Consider the following 17,265-nt stretch of genomic DNA (forward strand, 5'->3'; position numbering starts at 1 on the left):
GCCCTTGTGTTGGGGCCTGTCTGCTCTAATCACCTCAAGGGGCGCAGATTATTTTGAAAGTATCGATTGATTGCAATTGGACGGAGAGATGGTTGCTAGACTCACTGCATGTGCATGTTTGCTGTCTTCTGTTCTTGAAACAGGGACATGTCAAATGCTTAAAAAGCAATGGACACCGATCCAAAACAAAAGAGTGCCGCGAGAACAAGGATGCAATCATCTTTCCTTTTCTTCCCAGTGCTTCTAATCCTGCATACACAAAGATATAGCAGCAAAGCATAGGACGGGTTGCAACACATTCATGTTACTATAGTTACAATGCATGGTTTGCGTTTACTCTGGTGCATACACATTCCAAAGTGATTACAGTCATTTGGTGAAAGTTTATGCAGGGATGAACTAGACCAGTTATGCCTGATATGTGTTTGATCCGCCAGCTATCCAGCCACTGATATCATAATGCAAACTGCACAATAGCCATTCACTTTATTCAGCAACATGTATGCATTGATTACACATCAACATAAATGTCTGAATTGGAATATACACGAATCTCCACATGACGATTAAGCTTTATTTTAGCATGCAAGATTATTGTTGTACTTTTATGAAATTACTAAGGAGGTTTGGAAGCCATCCGACTTAAACCAGGATTCTTTTTTCGGATGGAAGTCTCTGAGCAGTTCAGCTATATCTCATTATGCAGTGCGCCATCTCATTAACTGAAGCTGACCAGATGTCAATCTGTGGTTTATAAATCAGTACCTGAAGCCTATCGATTTAATGTGCATATTTTACCATTTGCTCATATCTTTTTGGGCAGAAGTGATCCTTCACATGTTGAAAACGTTTAGTTTTGAGGGAATACATATGCCATGGCTAGTAACACTAAAAGACAGCCATTGTGAAACCTAAAGCATGAATGTTTTACACAATCCTTGCAGAGTATTACACACAAACATTTTATCCAGACTAGTGTCATGATGTCATTTTCATAACTCACACATACTGCACATGCAAATATAACCCCACCCCCTCCTGGGCTTCCTCGAAATCTCAGTAGCGTTAATGGTGAATCAGGGCCTATCCACCAACACCATCCATCTCTAAGAATGCTGGAGGCCAGTGGGATTCCATGCAGGATGAATTGGATTTCAATGCAATATCAACAGCAATCTTGATGGAAAAGAATCAGAAAACACGGAAATGGACCTGGAGATCAATAGAAAAGAAGAGTGGTCCTCAATTTGCAAAGATGGCCAACAAAGGAAAACAAGACGCTTTACTCCACATCATCGAATGGAAGTCCAGGGAGTACTCAGAGCTGGGATTTCATCACAAGTTTCAACAGTATCCCTTTTTATACACTTTTTAATTACAAAACTTTAATTAACGCCCTTTTGCAAAGAGTAAACTACGGCCATTGTTTTGGTTATTATTTGAATGGATTGATCGGGACGTTCTATAGGAAGATGCACAGTGATCAGCTGGTGGCAGAGGGTGGGAAAAGATAGAACTATGACTGACATTGGATGACAGGGTCTAGCATGGTCACCAGACGTAGAAGGTGGGTGGAAACGGTGAAGTATGAGTTTAAGAAGGCTATGAATGTTTAAATGCTTTCTGGTTACATGTGTTTATTATATACATATATATATATCCTAAGGGCAAAAAATTCCATACTTTAGAACATACCTCTACAAGTCTCTAGAGCTACCTAAATGTTAAAATAGAAGATGAGCACAACGCAGTGAAAGACAAGGAAAACTTTAAGGTTCACCCTAGGCAGGTTAGTAGAAGTAACTTGTTGGATCTTTAGAATATCACTATTTGAAAGATGAGACTATAATGGTATTAAACTGAAAGAGCTTCATGAAACTTGTCGATCCTGGATCTCCAAATCCACCTCGCCATAGACATGTCGTAGCGAATCACAATCCAGGCTTGCCATGAGCTTCCGGTATCCAGATCTCTGCGGCGTGCATTTCCCCTGCCATGTTAGAGTGGAGTTCGCTGCGACTTCACTGCAAATAAATAAAAACATTAGATTTACTTAAAAATGGAATAGCCCTTTGGTGATGATGGCTTGCAATTTACATTCACTCTTTAAGAACAGGCTCACATTGGAAAAATGGTCATTCCCCACGCATTTTTCACTTCCGGAGAATTTCGCAAGAAGCACATTCACTTGTTTTCAGAGATGTTCTTGCATAGGGAGCCCCATCTTATGTTCGTTTCCTACATATTTCTGTCAAAAGAAAACCTTGCTCCCCCTCTCCCCTATATTTCTTTTCTATTTCCAACTAAAAGTGAGTCCCACCCACACTTTCTTGTCATGGGGTGACATTAACAGATTACCAGGTTGACAGAAACTAGTGACAGAGTTGGGAGAACAGTGGCGAAGGTGCATGGGGACGGGATTGCCACAAGGTCTTGGCAGCTCAGATGGAAATAGCACGACCAGGCACAGGCAGGCACAAGCAGTGTATCCCAGCAGAGCATTTGACACCAGATGCAGGAAATGTTTTGTTGAAGCGGTTCTATGTTCTTAGATCACCAGGTTTTTTCTGCAGAGTTTTTTGCTGCATATTTTCAGTCGAAAAACGCATTAAAGTTTTGTTTTTTAATTGGCAGTCCCCCCAATATCCCCTTCCCTATTATCTAGTCCCTATTCCCCACACCCCTCTATCCTTTATGTCCCCTTAATATATATTTTTAGATGAGTTTTTTCAACAGAATGTTTTTGGCAAAAAACTCTGCGAAAATAAGCCTGGCGATGTAACAACGTCGTACCGTTAAGGAGGGATTGAGGGAAGGACAGCCGGAGCAGTCCTATTTGACAGAGTTTCTTTGAACAGTTCTGTGAGCGCTGTCTCGGATTATTTACGTAACTTAACCTGGTTTGAAGGACCCACATCAAGCTTGGGGGCGATGCAGTTACTGTAGGAGACAGGTCCAGGTCAAGAGGGAGCAGCAGATAAACTGGGGTTGTAAAAAGAATCATGAAGGACTCGTACACCAATTAAGTTAGGGAAAATGACCAAGAACCTGGAGTTGATTGAAGGGCTTAAGGATGGGTTTATAATAACATACAAGCACCCTGGGGTGATGGGATGGGTGTAACATGTCATGTTGGAAAATGGCATACTTACATGTTGGCAACCAATATGGAAATCAAAAGGATGGAAGGAAAGTTGGTGGACTGGTTTTGTTTCTCATCTCTTGCAGTTCTGATGCTATCACCCCATGAGCATCGAAATTGCAATTGACCTAGTGCAGATGTCTGGTAGAGGGGTGCAACTGGCACAGGGTGACATCAAGTCTGCTTTGACCCTCCACCCAGCACACCCAGATGATGTTTATATGTTAGGAAGGAAGTTTACATGCTCCACTTCTGAAGCTTAGGTGATGCCACTCAGCTGTTGTGTGACCTGCACACGTTTTGAGGGAGGTATGTATGCCCTTCCTTAAACGTGTTTAAAGCAATGATTGGTATCAAAGCAGGGCCTGCACTGTAAGGGGTTGTCAGGGCCAGCATGGCACCTGGGTGTGCCCTCACCGGCTTTGAACGCAGAGGCATTGCGGTCAGTTTGACACACAGGTATGCAGGTTTTGGTAGGATGCTCAGGCGTGTTGGGACCAGATTGCCAGTGTGGGATCACAGCGAGGTATCCTTAGGAATAGAGGCAGATGATGCTTCTGCCATCATGGGCGAGACGAGCCGGTTAGACAAGGCTGGGGGGCTTTTTAGGAAAAGAAAAAGAACTTGCTGTCTTCGTGTATCAGGATGTTTGATGAATTTTGAAGTTGTCTATTATGCAGGCCAAGATCGTGGGAATTGTTATTGTTTTCCTTTTCTATTATTTCTGAGTTAGGGTGTATTATTATTATTATTATTATTATTATTTATTTATTTATTTTTTTATTTGATTTAATTGTATAGAACAATTTTTACAAAGTTGAAGAGATATAAAAAAGGAAAAGAGAAATCTCCACGTTATTAATTATTAATAATAATAATAATAATAATAATAATAATAATAATAATAATAATAATAATAATAATAATAATATATTCAATTATAGAGTGTCCTTTATACCAATTTCACAATGGTACACAATTTTTAACTGACCATTTTTACTGGACATTTTTACCACACTTATTTTGACATTTTTCTGGCCAGAAAAAGGAGATGGTGGGTTTAAGTGAGACATTTTTGGTTGCGGGGTGGGACGGGAAGGTAGAAGAGGGGTTGCGGGCCGTCTCCCCAAATGGTAAAAAAAGTGCAGTAAAAAATTGTCGGTAAAATATTATTCAGTAAAAACACGTGGAACCTTCTAAAAAACTGATTATGATACCCTCATATCTAGCGCTACACCTACTGTGTCATCAAACAATCCTGACCATGCCCAATGTATGGCAAAAAATACTCCCTACATTAAACAAAACCTTGCTTTTGATATAAATTGCTTCCTGAATTCTGGGGGTTGTCCCCGAGATTTTAAACACACTGTCGACATCCCCCATTTAGAAAAGTGTAATCTTGTACTAGCCCATGACCCTATCTGGTAAGTGCTGAATCTTTGCCACAGAGATTGCAATGTGTTCAGAATGCATTTTAAATTTCCCAGGGGAATACATGCAATGCTGGCAATTAGACATTTGCATTGGCTCTTGACCACGTGGCGTTTCGACTTCAAGCCTCTCTGCCAGGCCCACATAATTAATTATCCTCTTGCAGGGTTGAGCTCGGGCATAGAAAAGTCTCAGGCACCAATTAACTAATGACCCACAGTCACAAATGGCAATTCATTCCTTTTGTGACTAACTGTTTGTGTAGTACCGAAATGGTAACATGTATTGCAAACGTCCGTACAGAAGAATATTCAGTTGCACAGGTCAAAACAACACGCTTCACATCAAATTGTCCCATTCTAGAATGTTGGGCCTGTGCTTCGGCAGGGTCAGAGGGGGAGCAAAATGGTCTCGGGCACCAATGAAAAAGTGGCCAACAGTGGCAAATGGCAATTCATTCCTTCTATAACACTGTTTGAGTAGTACCCAAGGGGTTGATCAAATGTGTTGCAAATTGTGCATTTCAAAGGATTTTTATTCAGTAACACTGGTCAAAACTACTAGCCGCAGCATGGTGAAGTAATGCATCAAACTGGGCCACATTGGCCAACAAAGGTGGCCCACTTTAACAACAAAAAAACTGTACCACAACAGCATTTTGTTTTTTTGGGCCGGGTATTGCCCTTTTGCCCTATAGGCCAGTCCTACCCTGTTTATGCCCCTCGCTGACCATGATTGTAGGCCCTCTTTCGGTTCTGCTGGCTGCCTTAGTTGCACGCTGTACCTTTAGCAGACACTTCCTGCTTTCACTGCAAAGCCGCCTGCCTTAATGTGCAATCTTTCCTGTCCTCTCTCGAGCCAGCCACCCGGCCTCCCTCCCAGACCTCCATGACATTTCTCCAGGTTTCCAAACTTGCAAAAAGTTGGGCCTGCTTTTCAGTGTCATTAGGCTGCAGATTCCTCATGGACCTGCGCGTGTCAATAGCCTCATACCTACAAATTAAATATTTTCTAGCAGCCCCCACCGGCTGCCTCAACATCTGTGATTTTCATACTCTCGAGCATGCGCATGTGTGTTTTGGAGTTTACAGAAATCACTTTTCGACACCCTGTATCTATAGGAAAAGCTAAAAATCACTGTTCCCGTTCAGTTCGGTTGCTATCACGATCAAAACGTGCTCTAACAAGAGAGCAACAAATAAACCCTGAATGGTTAATATATCAACCAAAAGAAAACACGAGGATTCAGGGACTACTATTTCAAATCCAACTACTCATTATTTCCACCAATTTCGAGTGGGGGTTGATCTCCACCAGTAAGTGTTTAATTTCCTAATATAGAAAAAATAGTTCCATGGCCCTCATTACGACCCTGACGTTGGACCATGGTGCTAATAGCACCATGGTCCATGCCGGTAACTTACCGGCTCCGCCATGGCGGAATGGGGAATTACTGCCCCATTCCGAGGTTGGCGGGGCGGTAATTCCCCATGCCGCCATGGCCCTTCCCCATTCCCATTTTTGCCTCATAGGGCTCAATGGGAATGGGGAAGGCGGTAATTACGGTGCTGCAAATTGCGGCACCGTACTTAGCACCAAGGTCCCTTTGCGGGTTGATTTTTAACGCCTGCAAAAAGCAGGTATTAAAGTCTCCAACCCGCAAAGGGACCTCGTAATCAGGCGTTAAGGGTTTAACGGCGCTGCCACCTTTTACGGCGCCGTTAACCCCTTAACGCCTGGGTTGTAATGAGGGCACATGTCTTCCTCAGTTGCTTGTTTCCTGATTGGGTCTTAACCACGCTCCCTTTTGTACCCCCCTCGTGTCTCACATTTATCACCTGTGCCTGTCTCCCCCCCGCGCTTTAGCTCTTACAACGCAGGCCCCCCTTGCCTTCTTTCCCTACCCCACCCCCCATTGCGACAACGAAGGGAGGGTTCCCACTTTACTCCCTTCTCCCTCTAAACCCACTGTTGGCTTGAACGGACCACGCTCATTACCTTGCACTTGCAGGACTAGGGGCACACGGCACACGCAGACTGAAATAACTGCGTCACGGACACCGCGGATAAGGATGAACCTTCTTTATTCACACGCAACGCATGACTGAAACTGAACTCTCTTCTCCTCCCTCATCCCGCAAACCTCTCTAGCCCAACGTCACTTCTCTCAAACTTTAGGCCCGAACATGGGCCACCCACGTAACGATGCAGGAGGGTGTGGGGCTTGCCACATTACGACGTGATATTGCCCCTCTTTTTAATGTGCTGTGTCACTTGCACTTTCACCACCTCTCTTCAATCTATCTTTGAGGTTTCATGCGGCATCAATGAGGCCTCATGGGGAGACGGAGTTCCTGTGTGGGTGGCAGCTTGCCTCCAATACTCTCTTCTCCTTCCGACTGCTCCCCATCTGAGAGCAGGCCATCTGTGCTGTCGTACGATTGTTCCCACCTCTGGGGCATGAAGCCCTCAAGTCTCTTGAACTTGGAGGAGTTCCTTGTTATGGAGTGTTGGTGTTCTCTACCGGCAGTTATCATGGTGCCCTTTTAGCTGGTTACTACCAGTCATTCAGGCATGAATTTCGTGTCCTCCTTTCTTGTTTTCGGGTGGCATATTTCACACTCTTTCACCCCTCGTCGTAAGTCAGCTCTCTCCTTCATTCTTTCTTTCTGTTCCTGGTCTCGAACCCTGACCTGCTGTTCTAGAGGCACGGCCTGTGGTGGAACGAGGGCTTCAGGCAGTCTCATTCTCAAGGCAGTCTCACCGAAGCATGAGGTCAGATGGGCTGACTTCTGTGGTGCTGTGTGGCGTGTGGCGATATACACGTAGGAGTTGGTACAGCACCTGCTCAAACGGTTTGTTGACTAGGTTAGCTGTCTTCAGGGTTCTCTTAATGTTAGCCATGAACCGTTCCACGATGGCATTGGCCTAGGGCCAGCGCAGGGTTATTTTTCAGTGTTGGAACCCCATGTAGCGTGCAAAGTGAAGTCGTGGCTCATGAACGGTGGGCCGTTGTCAGACTTGATGTGTTGTCAGACTTAGGTTGAAAGCATGCAGTCTAGTGCTGTGATGACAAATGTTGCCGCTTTGGATTCGATCAGTTGTGCGTCTGGGAAACGCAAGTGTTCGTTGATTAGCACCACCACTTATGTGCCTTTGTGTAGTGGTCTGATGAAATCCAGGACCTCCCAGATGCCTTCTGGGAGTCGGGACATTTGCAGTTGGTTGGCGTGCGGCAGTTGAGTGACCAGAGCACAGATTTTACACTTGCTGATGACCTCTTCTACTAGGGCATCCAGTTTGGGGAACCAGGCCTTTTGATGTTGGAGGGTTTTGTGGACACCACCCCCGGTGGCCTTCGTGCGCATGGTGACTGTCCAGTCTCAAAAGACGATAGAATGATGACCTTGCAGCCTTTCATGGTGATTTAATCATCCACCACCGACAGTTTGTCATTCACCAACTCCAGGGATCTTATGTCGTCTCTCACGGACTCACTCCTGGTACTTGATGTGCGCCATTTTACCCGCTTTGATGGGGTGGGTCACTATTGCGAGGGCCTGGTCATTTTCTGATTTCGAAGGGTGGCACAATCCACAGGCAGAGGTGCAGGTGGTGGAGGACATAGTTAATGTAAGCATTGGCTATGGAAGGGCCCACTCGTGGGAGACCCATAGGGTACCTGGATAGGGAATCTGCAGGCTTACTTTCATTCCCACAGGCGATGCACAATGTCAAACTTATAGTCCTGTAGCCACAGTCCCCACCTGGCTATTATGGGGGGCATTCTGGCCTTCGAGGTCACTGATTATCATCAGGCGGGTCTGATGGTCAGTGATGACTGTGAATGCTTTCCCATACAGGAAGAGGTGACAGTACTTGCAGGCCCACACCACTGCCTGGCTCTCTTTGTCTGCCTGGGAGTATGTCTGTTCAGTGGTCATAAGGCTCCTGCTCGCATAGGCTAGTATGAACTTGTCGTTCGGGTCCGAAGGGTCCCGCTGTGTCAGGATGGCGCTGAGGCCGATGGGACTGACGTCGACGATGACTTTGGTCTTCCTGCCCACTTTGAAGTAGGCCGTGTCCACTGCCTTGGAATGTTGTTGTGAATGGTTTCAAAGGCGTGTTGGCAGTCTGTCGACCACTCGAAGAGCTGGTCCTTCCTTGTGAGTAGGCGGAGGGGGTTTCTAACTGTGGTGTAATCTTGTAAGTATCTCGAGCAGTACCTCACAACTCCCAGAAATGAACACAACTTGGACACATTTTGGGGTGGCTGGGCGGTGTTCAATGCTGCTACCTTTTCGATGTCCGGCCTCATGCCTTTCTCTGAGAATATGTGGCCGAAAAATCTGAACAAGCCTTTTCTGAATTCACATTTTGCTCGGTTGAGTGTCAGTCCCGTCGTCTCAAGTGCTGAGCAGACTTTATGTAGGGCCGGGTCATGTTCCTCTTTCGATTTGCTGAAGACAAGCACATCGTCTGAGTAGTTCAGGCAGTTTGGGACGTGGCGGATGACCTTGTGGATCTCCTCCTGAAAGATCTCTGCCGCAGACGAGATGCCGAAGCGGAACTGTTTCTATTGGAATAAGCCCATGTGAGTGAAAAGCTGGTAATATATCGTGACTCTGGTGCAATCTCAATCTGGTGGTAGTCTTTTGTGAGGTCCAACTTTGAAAAGAACTTGGCACCATGCAATAGGTGTATCATGTCTGTTATCCGGGGTGCCTGTTGCTGTTCTCTCTCTATTGCTTCGTTTGACCTCCTCATGTCTACGCATAGTCTGATGGAACCTTCCGGGGATTTATTCGGGATGGGTACTATGGGTGATACCCATGGGGTGGGCCCTGTCACAGGCTCTATGATGTGTTGCTTCAAGAGTTTGTTAATCTCCTCCTCCTCCTGCCTTTGGATATTAATGGGCATGCCCCTGTAGTGCTGAGCGACAGGTTTCACCTCTGGGTTGATGTGGAGCTGGACTTTCCGATTTTTCAGCTTTCCCAGCCCTTTAAATAGATTCAGAAAAACTGCTTCAATGTCTTCATGTCTTGAAAAGTACTTAGGAGCCATCAGTTGGCATAGGATGTGTACTTAAGATTAAGTTTATAGCCGCTGTTCACTTCCGTCTTGGGAAAATGCAGTTGGATCTTTGCTGCATGGACCTTATGCGTGCATATGGCGGAGATGACACTTTTGTGTGGCAGTGGCGTGGTGGATCCGTATGAGTAGATAGCGACAGTGGACTTCTTGAGCTTCAGTGCCTTCGTGAGGGTGTTGAATGCCTCTTCATTGATGATGTTAACTGTAGCTCCAGTGTCTATTAGGAATTCCAACAGCGTGTTGTTAACTTGTAATGTCAGGACCAGACTGTGCTCGGTTGCTGTGCTGCTATTTAAAGCCCATACCTATCTCTTTTTCCGATGTTCATCACTCCATGAGGGCAACTCACTGCTGGACGGCGTCCTCATCTCAATGTAGAGGACGTAGCGTCTGTGGCCCCCGTGCCTGGGACCTTCGGACAGCCTATATTCCTCTCATGTGAATGATTTTCTGTGGTCACGCTCGTTGCGTTGCTGCCATCTTGGGTCAGTTTCCGGTCCGGCCTCGTGGGGCTGTGGCAGTGCTGTTTTCCTACGTTCCCTGAGACATCTCTGGCTGATTGGGTGAGAGGGTGTGATTTTGCACACAGCCCTGAGGTGGTTGTCACCACCACATGTGGCGCACTTCTGCCCGAGGGTAGGGCAGTCACCTGTGTGAGGGTATTCGTACCCAAATCTGTGGCATGTGGCTTTCGTGCATCTGGGCAGTTGATTCGGTGCAGTGAAGAGTTTGTTGATGGCGTCTGGTTCAGGAGTCTTTGAATGTAGCAAGACTTTGCCAAGGCTGTCCATTTGGGATTCGACTGCTGCCTCCGTGCCTGCTAGGGATAGAATTTCTTCCAGCGACCACTGTTTCTGCACGAGTTTCTTTCAGAACGACTGGGAGTCACACCCAGCTATGACCTGGGACTGTAGGGCATCCTCGTTTGAATATCAATGGAATTCACAGTGTTTTAGTTTGATTCTCATTATCATCACACAATTGTCCAGGGATTCTCACTTATCCTGGCATATGGTATGAAAAACGTGTCTTTCATAGTCGACGATGGTATGGGGCATGAAGTATTCAGATAATGTGTTGTGTAGGTCATGATAGGATGTAGTGTCGAGGTTGATTAGTTCACCTGCAATGTGATCAACAGTGTGTTTTTGAGCTGTGTGTCATCATTGAGCCATATAGCTCCGACATAGAATTTGAAATCTCGTAGCCAGGTCGTCCATCTGGGACACAGGTTGCTGACGTTGCGTATGCGGAAAGTACTTGGGGGGACATATCCAGACGGCCCTCCACCTGACATGACGTACTGCATGGCTGTTCTGGGGAGCACCGGTGGCCTGGTGGATGTTGGTTAGGAGCCTTGCGATGTTCGTAGTTTGATGTGTTGTTTTGTGCGGGTGGGGTAGATCTGCCCTTGAGGCCTTTCCCAGGACTACTGCGCTATCGCCTTGTGTGCTCCCCCTCACCTCTAGTACTCAATTGGGCTGTTTTATGCCCTTAGCATGCTTCGTTCCTTCATAGGCCTTGCCGTTCCTCTTGTAGAGAGGGGGGAGGGCTTGGAATCTTGTACATTGTTAACAGTGCCCGACCGGGCTTGGAATCTTGCAGAATGCTAATGGTGCCTCTGGTACTGTGCCTCTCCTCTCCCCATGTCTGGGAGTGCTGGAGAGGTGTGGGATGTGCTGCGAGTGCGTGGGGGCATATCTAAATGGTGCCTGGGCTTCCATCGAGAACCGTCCCCCTCCCGTTGTACCTGGGGAGGCCCAGCGGGGGTGAACTGCACCGCCTGTATGCGGAGGCGCGCAGACGCACATGTCACATGCCCGACAGCACCCTCCAAGATGGTGTCTTGGCAGAAATACACCCATTCCCCCACGACTACGTGCGTGATGCCTCCTGGCCTGTGCAACTTCTAGATAGCACGGTGTGCACTGGGGTGTGCATTTGTGCTCAAGCCTCATCACCCATGTCGGCCTGAGTGGACAACGCTCAGTACCTTGCAGGACTCGGAGCACACGGCACACACAGACTCAAATGACTGTGAAAGGGACACCACAGGTAAGGGTGATCCTTCTTTATTCAAATGCAACGCATAACTAAAACTGAACTCTCTTCCCCTCACTCATCCCGCCCCCTCCCTAGCCCAACGTCACTTCCCTCAAACTTTAGGCACGAACATGGGCCACCCACATAACGATGCAGGAAGGCGCGGGGCTTGCCATGTTACAACGTGACAGCCGCCAACTCACCTCCTGCCCCTGTTTTCCCTTGTTGCCTGCAACTTGCAAACACTGCAGCACACCCCACTCCTGGGTGCCACCCAACCCACACTCCTCTTTCCTCCCCCTCCCAACCCAGACATAGACTAGTGACACACCTTGCGGTAACAAGCCACTCTGCTTTTGCAGTGCGGTAAAGACATGCATTGCAAATGCAACCAATGAAAAAACAAACATGTTTTCCAGCAATTTTCTTTTGATCTTTAATGTATCTCCAAGAAACAAACATTATTTCTCCTTGCAACATGAAAACATATACAATCGTTTATTGTATTATAAAGACATTTTTTCAAACCAGGAGCACATAACTATGTGTGTTGCAAAATACAATTATTGTCAATATAAATAAACACATATTGGTAAGCGAGATCCTGTGTGTAATTCACAAAGGGCACACCTGCAAGCTAAAACATGTTGACTGAGTGTTTTAGCCCATTAAATTTATTCAAATAACATATTATTCACTTGCCTGCATCAAGCCAAGAATTGTATACAAACAAGACATATAGTGTCCATCAGATTCACTTCATTACAGTGTTCTCTTTGGTGGATGTCAATATATTAGGATGGAAACCCACATGAGTACACAATGTTGTAGTAACAGAACAAATCAGAATGGCAACTATTTGGTTTGTTTCCACTCTGTACATCGCTAGCTGCCGTGCATTATCTTTATCATATGAATAGAAGCAGCCAGGGTCTTCAACATACAAAGAAATGATGTTCTTGTGCACCAGAACGTATAGGTGCACCACACCTGCTCTTCTATGCACCATGGCCCATTTCCGGCGGGCTTGTACTTACCAGATACTACCTACACATAGCAGTGTTGTGATTCTCAAGTGGATATGCACGGAGTCAACCCTCTGAAATAAACATGGCAACCCATGTTAAGACTTGCTATGCTATGCACCAGAACCTCAAAATGGCAAGGGCATATGGTTCAATATTATTGAGGTCTTTCCTGGATTAACTCTGGAAGGTTCCAGGGGGTTAATGGGCAGCACAGAGTTTGCACATGTAATGGCTCTGCTTTTTATGGGAACCTGTAGCCCAAACATCCTTTCTTTCAAGCTCCTATTGTCATAGACACAAACGGGCATGGGCAAAGGACAATGAAGTAGATTCACGTTGAGGGCACCTAGATGTAAAAGAGGTTTCTTTGAGTCCGTTTGATTTACCCTTGAACTACTCCTGGATGGGAGTATACTATTCGCAAGGAAGTTAGTACGCGTAACTCTGACTTATGGACTTACTCGAAGATAGCCACAAGTAAGTCAGAGTTAGTCAGCGTACTTTCTTTGTGAACCTCTCTGTGAATTGAATAGCCCTCTCCTGGAGTAAACGCAGTAGCACATAGTAGCTTTTCTGTGAATTGGCTCCAATGGATTTGGATGGGATGTGCATACATGTGAGACAGATATCATGTGGTAAGAGCTGGAAATATCGGCAAATGATGTGCCTTACCTGAACGTCTTTGTAATTGTCTTCATCATGCCAGGACCACCAATGCGCATGGTTATGTTGTCAAGGTTTTTCTTTAGAGGGTTGGTGAACTCCACACGCACCGACATTTCTTTGCCAACTTCCTTCTCTCCATGAACCTAAACACAATTAAACAATCAGAGACTGTGGAAGAAAACGTTTTTATGACGAAAACATTGCTACTTTTTTATTCTTTATTTGCTTTCATAATAGCTTCACAAAGTCTATCAAATTCACAGATAAAACAAATATAGCCAGCTAGGCATAATCATTGTTCATGAGCATGTCCAAGGAAATAACTGTTCATGAGGACATTTTAAACATTTTCTATAATTTTGTCATTTTATTTTACAAAATGCTTGCTCACAAATATGTTGGCCCCTTTTGTCCAGGTTTCAATTGATTACAAAATAATATAAATATGCAAGAAGATCTTCTACCAGTGAAATTGGCACAACCTAAAAATCAATGGCAGCTTGTGAATAATTTCACTGGAGGGATGCAAGTATTTCCCACTAATGCGTGTGCTGGTCTGAGTGTAGAAAGGAATGCTAAACCCACCAATAGCTGTTCGAGATGTGTTCCTACCCAATAGTTATCTTCAAATAAATGATTAACATTTTTCATTTTCAGAACATTTTCAGAACACTTTTTGTGAAAAACTGGGTAAAAAAACAGGTAATCTATAATCAGTTTTCAGGGTTAACATATGACAAAAAAAATAATGGTAAGTCACAAACATTACACAGGAGAACTTTCAAAAGTATGTGCCCACAGCCCACAGTATATGCCATTGTTGCCACTGCAATACATACTTTGTGATGCTTGTGTCCACAATAAATGCCAGCACTGCCACTATAAACCACATTTTTTATGATGAATGTGCCCATAATATAAACAAACATTGCCACGGTAAACACATTTTTATTTTCCCTTTGCCCCTAATATATGCCAGTACTGCCACTGTAAAATACACTCTATGGAGCCTATGCCAACAATATAGTACTGTCACCGCTATTTTATAGTTTCTCTCTTTCACTCCTTTTCTACCTCTCTTTTGCTTTCAGATGCACCACTTGTAGTACCACATTTTCACAGTGCATAAAGGGCAGGGTCTGACAGCATGCTATGTGGGTATAACACATCCCAAACATAATATTGGATTCCCCATTACCTACAATGTATGTTCTATTGTCTGGGCACCATTTGTACTTATTCTACATACATAATACCCCGGTCCTTAATACCCACAGTCTCAATCACTCATTGCATTGATCATATCATTGTTAATGCTGTATGTGATGTCTCTTTAGAGATGTCATCAATTATATCTTTGGTGATGGCATTAGTGAAGCCATCTGTGCTATTTTGATATCATCTGTGACATTATGACTGAGCATATGAGAAGTGCACACTGGAGGGAGCAAGTATAGGTTGCGGCAATATCCAATGGACACTCGCCCTTGGTCATAGAATCACAGCAACAGTGCCAAGTGAGCAACCTGTGGCATGGCATTTGCACATGCCTTGAACACTGCAAACACATCAACAGAGCACATCAAACTCACAGTGCTAAAAAAAACATTGTCTGTGGCCATGACAGGGGCCACTGAGCACATTTCTACAGTACAAAGTCGCTATTCCAACACTGCCTATTGAACAGTCTGAAACTAATTTCAAACCAACAGTTGGGGTCTGCGATATCTAAGCCTGGTTTTGCAAGTCGCTTTCCATTCATAGAAGCCTATTTTCATGACTCCCGTAATTTGATGGCAGGGACCCGTCTGGTGTATACTTCCATGTAAGCGGCTCCCCACCGCTGAATTTTGGTCAGTTACATGGAAGAGTGTAAATGTGCAGGGCAAAAGGCAGTGTGCAAGTTCGTACGCCGCCTTTTGCCCTGTACTTTTGCATTCTGCTAAGCAAATGAAGTGAATGCCGCGTGCATTGCTGGCAGCATTTACAATGGATTCCTATGAAGCCCGCTGACTTTTTGCTAGTGCTAGTCCTTTGAACCTGATGTCTCTTCGACTAACTCTGCCTTCACCAGCTTTCAATCCCTACTATATGACTCCTTCTCCTCTCACTTACCACTTTTAACTGTCACCCCTAAGTTTTAGCCTCCCCATTCATTTTCTCCCTCCGCACAGACATGTGTCAACTGCTGCACAAATGGAGGCATACCCACTCACTTGAGGACCTGCTAATCTACCTCTCTGCCCTGAACTCTCTCAAGTCCTCTCTAGAACATTCTACCTCACTCTCATTAACACTCACTCCTGCCATCGCCACAGGCTACAGGGCACCCTAAACACACTCCTGACTCCTCCGAAACCTGACTATCAACTCTACTCTCACAGTTAATTACCTAGCTGAATAGTGCACTGTAAACATTTCCAAAATTAGAGACTCTCTCCTGACCTTCCTCACACTTCCTCCGCCTACATTATACACTCTGCCTACTGTACTATCATCCTCTGCCTCTATCTCCCACTTTAGTCACACAAATACTGAAGAAGTCCTATCTCTACTGATGAAGGCTAACCCCTCGTGTGCCCCATCAACCCCTATTACTCCAATACTAATCACGCCTATTACCCCTTTAGTGGCCTCTCACCTCTCAGAACTCCTCAGCCTGGCCTTCAACTCCACATGCTTTCCCTCTATTTTCACAGTCATCCCTCTTCTAAAAAACCTAACGGCTACTTGTTCACTGACTTTGACAGTGTCGATCACTCTGATCTCCACAATGTTTTCTCTCTGCATAGGATTTGTGATTGAGCCCTTGCCTGGATGGAGTCCTACCTGGCACCTTGCCAATTCTATCTCTCCTGGAGAAACATCTTGCAACACACTCCCCGAACTGTTTTTGTTCCACAAGACTCTGTCTTGGGTCCTCTCCTCTTTACACTCTGCACCTTTCCTCTTCGGGCACTAGTCACCTCCTTTGGGTTCATGTACCAACTCTTTGGAGACGACACCCAAATCTTCTTCTCTTTTGCTGAACTCTCCTTTGATCTCTCCATCAAAATTTCCAACTGTCTCTCTACTGTTAAATATTACATGACTTTGCACTCTGTGATGTTAAACACTTTTAAAACAGAAATGTTCTTCTTCTCTGCCATAAATTCATTCTCATCTCTTCCCATACCTGTCCATTGACCACCTGACACTCTCCCCATCACTTCTTCAGCTAGAAACCTTGGCGTCATCTATGACCGTTCTCACACCTTCTCTACGTTCATCTGCAAAACTGCAACTACGGCTCAACTGAGTCTTATAAATATTAGGAAAATCAAGCACCTACTTCCTTTCAACACCACTAAGCATCTCGTAACCATTCTTGTCTTCTCGAAGCTGGGCTACTGTGCCAGCATCCTCTTTAGTGTCCCCAACTATGCTTTCTGTCCTCTTGACAAGATCATTAACTTTGCTCCCAGGGCTCTCTTTGAACTCGCTCACTTCACTCATACTTCCTTGTTCTGTCACCAGACTGGATAGCTGATGATGCAAAACAGGGGAAGAGTTACATTTCTTCTCCTGTTTCATAAATCTATCCATGGTAAGGCACCACTGTATCTATCCTCTATCCAACTCTAGAAGCCTTCTCGTAATCACCACTCTGCTCGCTCGACTACACTTGTAGCACCTCACCCTTCCTGCTCTTCCTCTTGCTTCCGCTCTTTCTGTCTTCTTGCTCCACTTTGAATGAATTCTCTTCAACAGGACATCTGAGAAACAGTCCAAACCGATTTGTTCAAAACCAAAATAAAAGCCTACATCCTCGCCTGCTTGTTACCCTCTTAACCTGCCTCCAATCTGCCTTCTAGC

At 45.2% G+C, this 17,265-nt stretch overlaps 1 protein-coding gene across 1 annotated transcript in view; it reads right to left on the bottom strand.

The window, feature by feature from the left end:
* Positions 1-471: 471 nt before the first annotated feature.
* F13A1 (coagulation factor XIII A chain) overlaps positions 472-17,265 on the bottom strand; it is a 767,832-nt gene continuing 751,038 nt past the window's right edge. The window contains exons 14-15 of the mRNA XM_069613463.1: positions 13,417-13,553; positions 472-2,024 (exon numbers count right to left, since the gene is read on the bottom strand). Of these exons, the coding sequence (XP_069469564.1) occupies positions 1,871-2,024; positions 13,417-13,553 (291 nt within the window). The 3' untranslated portion in view covers positions 472-1,870. The remainder of the gene's footprint in view (positions 2,025-13,416; positions 13,554-17,265) is intronic.

This window comes from Ambystoma mexicanum, chromosome 5p (genome assembly GCF_040938575.1).
Source record: "Ambystoma mexicanum isolate Mex_15411 chromosome 5p, UKY_AmexF1_1, whole genome shotgun sequence".
Lineage (NCBI taxonomy): Eukaryota > Metazoa > Chordata > Amphibia > Caudata > Ambystomatidae > Ambystoma > Ambystoma mexicanum.